The following is a 7,862-nucleotide window of genomic DNA, read 5'->3' on the forward strand; positions in this document are numbered from 1 at the left end:
GCACGAAAGGCAAAGCTCGGAGGTTCTCGGGTTCTCGGGTCTGGGTCCGTTGTGGTGGAATGACCTTCCCCTGTCACTCAGAACTGCGGAAACTCTGTCCAAGATCTCTCCAGCTCATTTATGGTGTAGCCGTTCACGCATCGTAACTCCATAAGCATCCTCAGATACAACCTTTATTCAGCCACTACTCTGGCATTGCACTTGCTCGTTTGTGTATCTTATAATATTTTTTAAAAAAATGGTGGGAGGGTATTGGGATTTGTCTATCCTGTGTTTTTTGCACCAACTCGAATGATGAACCTCGATGCAGCAAGCGGTAGGTAATAAACTAGGTTTGCTTGAGACTTTCGTGTCTGCAGCTATGTCTCCTCTTAATGTAATGCACAAATTGTACTTTCGCTGAGATGTACATCACTTTGGACAAAAGCATCTGTTAAATGAATAAATGTAAATGTAAGATCAGGATGGTCCAGAGCCTATCCCGCAAGCATGCAGTGGGACACGACTCCATCACGGGACAGCCACGCGCATATTCACTCACACTGTGTGTCCGCTCTAGGATTCAGGGCAGCGGTGCTTCCCGCTGCAGCACCATGCAACCCTTGTCATAATCAGGGTGATAAAAACCATAATTTGAATATGATATATAGGCAGCTCTCTCAATGTCATGCTAGTGAATTTAATTCACGTGTAGGTATCAGTTGCAGATGGAATATCTGTCACAACTGTCAGGGGTCTGGGGCAATCTTCATGATGCACAAAAACTAATGGCTCTCACTCCCTTCACATCCAGCCCAGGGCCCTCGGATGAATAATTTGCATCAGCCAGGGTGAGTCACACCTGCACAGAGTCATTCATTAAAAGATGCTTTTCAAACAAAACAATTTTGGAATGGAGACACAAAGTCTTTTTTTTTTAGTGAAAAAAGGATGCATCTTATTTTAGTTTATAGCATATTTTCAACAATGTTCTCATAAACGAAATAATTATTAACTCACTGTTATATTAATATGTATTATTAGTTGCTATTAGGGGGTGCGGTGGCGCAGTGGGTTGGACCGCAGTCCTGCTCTCCGGTGGGTCTGGGGTTCAAGTCCCGCTTGGGGTGCCTTGCGGCGGACTGGCGTCCCGTCCTGGGTGTGTCCCCTTCCCCCTCCGGCCTTACGCCCTGTGTTACCGGGTAGGCTCCGGTTCCCCGTGACCCCGTAAGGGACATGCGGTTCTGAAAATGTGTGTGTGTGTGTAGTTGCTATTAATTGTTGGTGTATTGTACGGTAAATGATTTATGTCCCGTTGCTTCCGCAACTACGACATCTTGCGGAATTGCGCAGACATCGAAGGGTGGCGGAAATTGACTCGGTAATCGGCAGTGGATGTCTGAACGTGATGACGCAGCGTATCTACTAGCGATGCCTGCCGACGTTTCACGTGTGGGATCAATGAAACATGGACGCCTTTGAGCTGTTTCGGAAGCTCGGCGCTGGAGCAAAATTTGATCTTAAGAGGTTTAGGAGCGATGCCGAAAGGTTTAAGGTGAGGAATAATGTTCGCCATGGTGGTTTGAGTGGAAATTTGTGAATTGTTTAGGGCGAAGTTACCTAGAGAAATGATGGTGAGGACTAGAACTTGAAGTAAACTTACTAGCCTTAGCCGCGCGCGTGCAGAGGCATGATGATGATGTCCTGTGTGAGGGCAGAGTTTTTAAAAGTGTAACTAACTGGTACTTTGAGTTACGGTGAAACTGTGCAAATATTGAAGCTTGTGTGTTTCTGACATTTGAAATTATGTCCTGTGTTAATTATCCAAACACACAGCATGGCATGAAATTCTCTAAAACACACAGCTGAGCTATTAAAAAAAACTGCACAAACAATCCTGTGTGACTGGTGAACAACACAGATCATGAACAACAAGTACAACTAATGCTCATTTTTCTTCGAGATTCCGGCGATGATGACTGAAGCAGGGCTGTGTGTGTGTGTGTGTCCGTGTGTCCACACTATAGGTTGTCAGGCCTCAGAAGAAAGAGGAGCCTGGTCCTGATGACATCCTAGCCGGGATAGACTTTTTCGGTGGAGGCGAGCATGATAATGTGTCCATCAGCAACAAACAATACCAGCAGGATGATGGAGGCGAGGCTGAGGAAGACTCCCGGCCTGTGGGAGGGCAGCCGCAGCGTGCCGAGAAAAGGAAGCAAGATTCTGAGGCTGCCTCTCAGAAGATGAGTAAAAAGAAGAAAAACAACAAAAAGCAGACACAAGGTGCCTGCTTTCTTAGCTGCATCGCACAGTGCAGAGCGGGTGAAAGACTTTTGTGTAAAACCTTGCCAGGACATGAGCACCACAGTGTGAAGGAACATGTGAAATCCTGCTGTGATTAAAAGAACTCACTTAGATGTTGTGCTGCAGGAGAATGACAGTCCTCTCTATGTCCAGCATTGCAGTAGTCGTCATCTGTCCTGTTTACGTTAACATTTATTAATTTAGCTGACGCTTTTCTGCAAAGTGACTTAAAATGTTAATCTATCTACAGCTGTTTTCCCATTTATACAGCTGGGTAATTTTTACTGGAGCAATTTAGGATAAGTACCTTGCTCAAGGGTACTAAAACTGGAGGTGGGATTCAAACCTGTAACCTTTGTGCCCAGAGGAAGCAGCACTTACCACTATGCTACTAACTGCTCCTGCTTGTGTCAGTAATGTTTTTTTTCGCCTTGTGTCTCAAGATTTGAGTGTTGTGAGTGTTAGCCATCAAGGATCAGTAGAAGTTGAGGGGATCCAGTGGACATCATCTGTGAGTGGGGCAGCCAAAGGGCCCAGTGGGGCCAACAAGGACAAAAACAAATTCTCACAGAAGAGACTGAAGCATCTCCACCAGGAAAAGGTATGGAGCACATCAGTTATTGCACCATAAAGAAGTAGCACCTCAGGGTCATCACTGGCTGCCACCTTGCTCACAGACAGCATGTACTCCTACTTCCTCTGTCAGTGTTTTGCCTCTTGTTCCTCTCTTTAAAAAGTGGTTTTTCCCGTTTTGTAGGTGAACCGGATTCGGCACCAGAACCGGATCAATGTTCATGGTATAGACATCCCTGATCCAGTCGACACCTTTGAAGAACTCCAGGAGGAGTACCAGCTCAACCCAAGAATCATCCAGAACCTCCGTGCAGCTGGGTTCCAGACTCCCACTCCCATCCAGATGCAGGCCATCCCCCTCATGTTACATGTGAGCTGCTGTGTCCCGTGTGGTCACTGGCCTTGTCTGCCGTCCATGACTTTTTTTCCAGTGGTCACTCGCTTATTGTATCAAGTAGTTTCTGAAGAGTGCTATTTTTTTATCCATGTCTTGGATTTCTAGAAAAAAATGTTTTTATACAGTACAGCCTTAGTTTCTTGGATTGAATTGATGCTGTGTGTAATGGTGTTTGTTAGACTGTGAAATACTGTTGCAGTGATACTGTACCTTAGCTTTACCTCACATTGCAAAACACAGCCCTGCCCACAAGTCATTGTTGGCCTGTTTCAGAGGCGGGAGATTCTGGCCTGCGCACCCACAGGCTCAGGGAAGACCGTGGCTTTCTGTCTGCCACTGCTTGCCCACCTCCACCAGCCCACCAATAAGGGTTTCCGGGCTCTCATCATCTCTCCCACTCGGGAGCTTGCCAGCCAGGTAAAGCTACTCCTACGACCCCCTGCCCTGGTGCCGTATTATATGCTACGCTTAAAATCATTGTGATTTACATACGTGAATTCTTCTGTGAATATTTAAATGACGTACTTAATTACCATCTTGTGTAACTGAAATGGAGAAATAATTTCTGTGTGAAGGTGTTAATATCTGAACCAGCTGACAAGGTTGTGCGTGTCTCTGGTGTGTGAAAAAGACCCATCGGGAGCTGTGCAAGTTGTCACAGGGTATTGGCTTTAGAGTACACATCATCGACAAAGGAGCTGTTGCAGCCAAGAAATACGGGCCCAAGTCTGCCAGGAAATTCGGTAAGGTACTGGTATGCGTTGTCGCCATAGGTCCATTTATGTCTGATTATGTGTGCGTTTTGTTGATTATCTGCTTTTCCTGCTATAATTGTGCAGACATCCTGGTGACCACACCCAATAGACTGATTTATCTGCTCAAGCAGGACCCACCTGCCATGGATCTGAGCAGGTGAGGGGAATCTAGGGTTGGAAGTTGTGTGCTCTGTGGTGTGTTTGTGTGTGGCTGTTTGACCATCTCTGTCTGTCCTGCTTGCAGTGTGGAGTGGCTGGTAGTGGACGAGTCAGACAAGCTCTTTGAGGAAGGGAAGACTGGCTTCCGAGATCAGCTGGCCACCATCTTCTTGGCCTGCACGTCTCCGCACATTCGTCGAGCCTTGTTCAGCGCTACTTTTGCCTTGGATGTGGAGCAGTGGTGCCACCTCAACCTGGACAACCTGGTGTCCATCAGCATCGGACACAGGTGATGAACCGCTGCCTTGACCTGTAACAGTACCAAATTAGTCCTATGTTTCAATTAGAAAATGATCTTTGTGTCTTTTTGTGTGTGTCCGTCTCACTGTGCATGTTCAGAAATTCTGCAGCTGACACAGTGGAGCAGGAACTGCTGTTTGTTGGCACAGAGAATGGGAAGCTGCTGGCCATGAGGGACCTCATCAAGAAGGTAGTGAGTGGTGTGTGAGCAGATTAGCCTCTAGCTGTAATGTTATAAATAGCTCTAAACTGACTTAAAAGTCTTTTTAGAATGCCCAGGAGCAGTGGGCATCCACTTGCACTTGAGCCCCCAGAGGTTTTTTCTTCCCTTTCTTTTCATTTGGGAGTTTTTTGTTCCTTTCTTCTGTGGGCAATTGGCTTACTCATAGCTTCAGTAATTAATACAGTTATTCTAGTAATTTAATGACATTCTGGTCAGAACAGACTTTTTTTTAGCCAACCTTTTATTTTAATTATGCTTCTGGAGTATGGATGAGTGACCTATTGTAAATAGTGTATCTAGCAGTGTAAGTCACCTTGGTGAATAAGGTGTGTGTGGGCTGATAACACTACACAGAGTTCATTGGAAGTCACTTTTGAGAGAAGCATCTGCTAAATAAATACATGTAAATGATCCTTTGTTCAGTGCCTCCGGTTCACTGTGTGTGAAGAGCACTGTATAAAATTAATTGAATTGAATAATGGTTTGGAACTTGGAATGTTTCAGGGTCAAATCCTAGAAAAGAAAATGCTCTGGAATCCTTCAGAAAGTTACATAAATCACTCTATTTTGCATGTAACAAAGGACTCTTACATTTATTCATTCAGCTGATACTTTTCTCCAAAGCAACTTACAATGTTAGTCTGCCTACAGTTATTTACCCATTTGTACAGCTTGGTTAGTTTACTGGAACAATTTAGGGTAAGTACCTTTCTGAAGTGTACTACAGCTGGAGATTGAACCTGCAACTTTTGGGTCCAAAGGCAGTGGCTCTAACCGCTATGCTATTGGCTGTCCTCTGATGTTGATGGTGACGATTTGAACTTGCTCAGTGCGGCAGTGTCCAGTTTGGGTTGTGGTTCTATCTGAATCTGAGGCATGGCACTCTTCTCCTCCCCAGGGGTTCATGCCGCCCGTGCTCGTATTTGTACAGTCCATCGAGCGGGCCCGTGAACTCTTCCATGAGCTGGTGTACGAGGGTATCAACGTGGATGTGATCCATGCTGACCGCACACAGCAACAAGTATGTATTGTCCTATCTGTGAACTTCTGAACCTGGTCCTGCTGCCAGTGTTTACATTTGTCTTCCCTTCTGCCTCCTTCACCACCTCCCAGAGGGACAATGTGGTAAGCAGCTTCCGTTCTGGGAAGATCTGGGTACTGATCTGCACTGCGCTGCTCGCTCGCGGGATTGACTTCAAAGGCATCAACCTGGTCATCAACTATGACTTTCCCACCAGTGCAGTGGAGTACATCCACCGAATTGGTCAGTTCTTTGACACTCTTTTCCTTCAGAAAGGCTTTCTAATTTTTTGTGCATGTTATGAGCTCAGTTGAAATCCTTAAAAGAAAAACAGCAGTTTGGGAGGGTGCCTACTCAGGATGAATGTAGGTTTGATTAAAAACATTGATGACTGATGTCTCATACCCTGGAGATTCTTGTATTTCCTCTCCCATGGTGTGACACGCGTCTTTGCCACCTGGTTTTCTCCTAGGTCGCACAGGGAGGGCTGGACACAAGGGGAAGGCCATCACCTTCTTCACAGAGGACGACAAGCCTCTACTTCGCAGGTACTGTGGGCAAAGGCAATGGGAAGGCTTACCTTGAATCACCATTCATTCTGAGGGCAAAGATGACCTCAGCTGTCCTCAAATGACAAATACTGAAGTTAGGTGGTACGATTCTTTTCTCACCAGCATTGCCAATGTTATCAAGCAAGCTGGCTGTCCTGTTCCTGATTACATGATTGGGTTTAAGAAGATACACAGGTACCTAACTCCACATCCACTTGTCTCATTTACTACAACACTGCAAAGATGCACAAAACAAAGGTTTCACAAATGAAATCTGTGGAAGGAAGCCTATTTTGTTGCCTGAAAGATACCTTAATGCTTTAAGTAAATATCCAGTTGCAAAAATACTAGCTACTTTGGGGTAGCATAGCATCTTGAGTACAGACATGTTCTTGCAATTGTGTTGGGTGCATTTTATGCTGATCTTATGACTTTGTGTTTGAAGCAAACTGAGACGCAAACTGGAGAAAAAGCCACCCCGAAGGACAACGATCCGCACCACACCACGATTCCTCATGAAAAAGGGCGGGTCCAAACAGAGCAGGTGGGTGAACAAGTAGCCCTGGTGGCTATAGGTTGTGGTGATACCATACCTCAAGGAGAGACTCCAGCACCATCACTGTAATGGTGAAAACCTAGAAGAGCCACATGTCCACATCCATGGTCCAGTTGCTTTCTGGGCACTGATTTGTGGCCTGCCTTGTTTTCTGATATTTTGAGACAGTGATGATTGCTATTCTCCTTTTTGCTGCCAGGAGAGGTGTATGCAGCCCATCCTGATTCAGCAGGTAGCTTGGGGGACATGTTTGTATAAACTTATGAAAATTATCATTTGTTGTAATGTGCCAATATGAAGCTAATGCTACTGGCAGTTCTTATGGCATCCAAAGACTACCATCCTTCGTAAACACATGCTCCATGCCTATTTATTTGCTTCAGTAAGATGTCCTGCCATTTTAATAAGTATCATAGCTGCTTTTGTCATCAAGAGGAGGTGGTATATCCTTATTTTGATAGCATGTGTTTCTGTTCGTATGTGACCAATACATAGTTCTATAGCAAAGAAGTTAAATAACCAGTTGGTTCAAATTGCCACAGGTAACGTATATGGGAACAAGGCTAACTGTCTGTCTGTAGTTGATCACAGGTTAAGTAAATTGTACAAACACAAATGGTAGTAGTAAATCCACACATCCTCCTCTTTCAAAGCACGTCAGCCATATGCAGAGTGCTTGGAGTGAAAGTCTTTCTGGGGTCATGGGCACCGTATTTTGCTGGGACTGATGCAGAAATCAGTTGGACATACAACACTTTGCCGTTCCAGTCATTTTCCGCTGTGGGGTGACATGGCTGTTTGTGTTTCTGTGCAGGCGGCAGAGGAAGAAGAAGGAGGGAGATTCCACAGAGCTGGCTGTCACCAAGAACTCCGCCAGCTGAGCATGACCAAGAAGTTATGGGTGTATGCATGGATGGATGTGTGTGTGCTGTTTGTGGAGTCTTTTTTTTATGGTTATGATTTTCAGAAAATTTGAGTCCAGCTATTTTTTTCATACTGGAGAGTATATGTATTTGGACTTTGTTGTCTATTAAACAAATATGC

At 45.2% G+C, this 7,862-nt stretch overlaps 1 protein-coding gene across 1 annotated transcript; it reads left to right on the forward strand.

Moving 5' to 3' along the window:
* Window positions 1–1,437: 1,437 nt before the first annotated feature.
* ddx52 (DEAD (Asp-Glu-Ala-Asp) box polypeptide 52) lies at window positions 1,438–7,862 on the forward strand. The gene is made up of 15 exons (XM_018730571.1): window positions 1,438–1,534; window positions 2,007–2,262; window positions 2,727–2,884; window positions 3,041–3,226; window positions 3,527–3,670; window positions 3,885–3,996; window positions 4,093–4,165; window positions 4,253–4,456; window positions 4,567–4,657; window positions 5,589–5,711; window positions 5,804–5,954; window positions 6,184–6,259; window positions 6,386–6,457; window positions 6,708–6,806; window positions 7,633–7,862. Exons 1-15 carry the CDS (start codon window positions 1,448–1,450, stop codon window positions 7,697–7,699), a joined length of 1,899 nt encoding a protein of 632 aa, XP_018586087.1. The 5' UTR covers window positions 1,438–1,447; the 3' UTR covers window positions 7,700–7,862.

This window comes from Scleropages formosus, chromosome 4 (genome assembly GCF_900964775.1).
Source record: "Scleropages formosus chromosome 4, fSclFor1.1, whole genome shotgun sequence".
Taxonomy (NCBI): Eukaryota; Metazoa; Chordata; class Actinopteri; order Osteoglossiformes; family Osteoglossidae; genus Scleropages; species Scleropages formosus.

Excerpts from the sequence above, each read along its gene's own strand:
- ddx52 (XM_018730571.1), top strand. The coding sequence starts at position 1,448 with ATGGACGCCTTTGAGCTGTTTCGGAAGCTCGGCGCTGGAGCAAAATTT. Across the intron at positions 1,535-2,006 it reads GCGATGCCGAAAGGTTTAAG|GTTGTCAGGCCTCAGAAGAA; the intron begins GTGAGGAATAAT and ends TCCACACTATAG. Across the intron at positions 5,712-5,803 it reads CTGACCGCACACAGCAACAA|AGGGACAATGTGGTAAGCAG; the intron begins GTATGTATTGTC and ends ACCACCTCCCAG.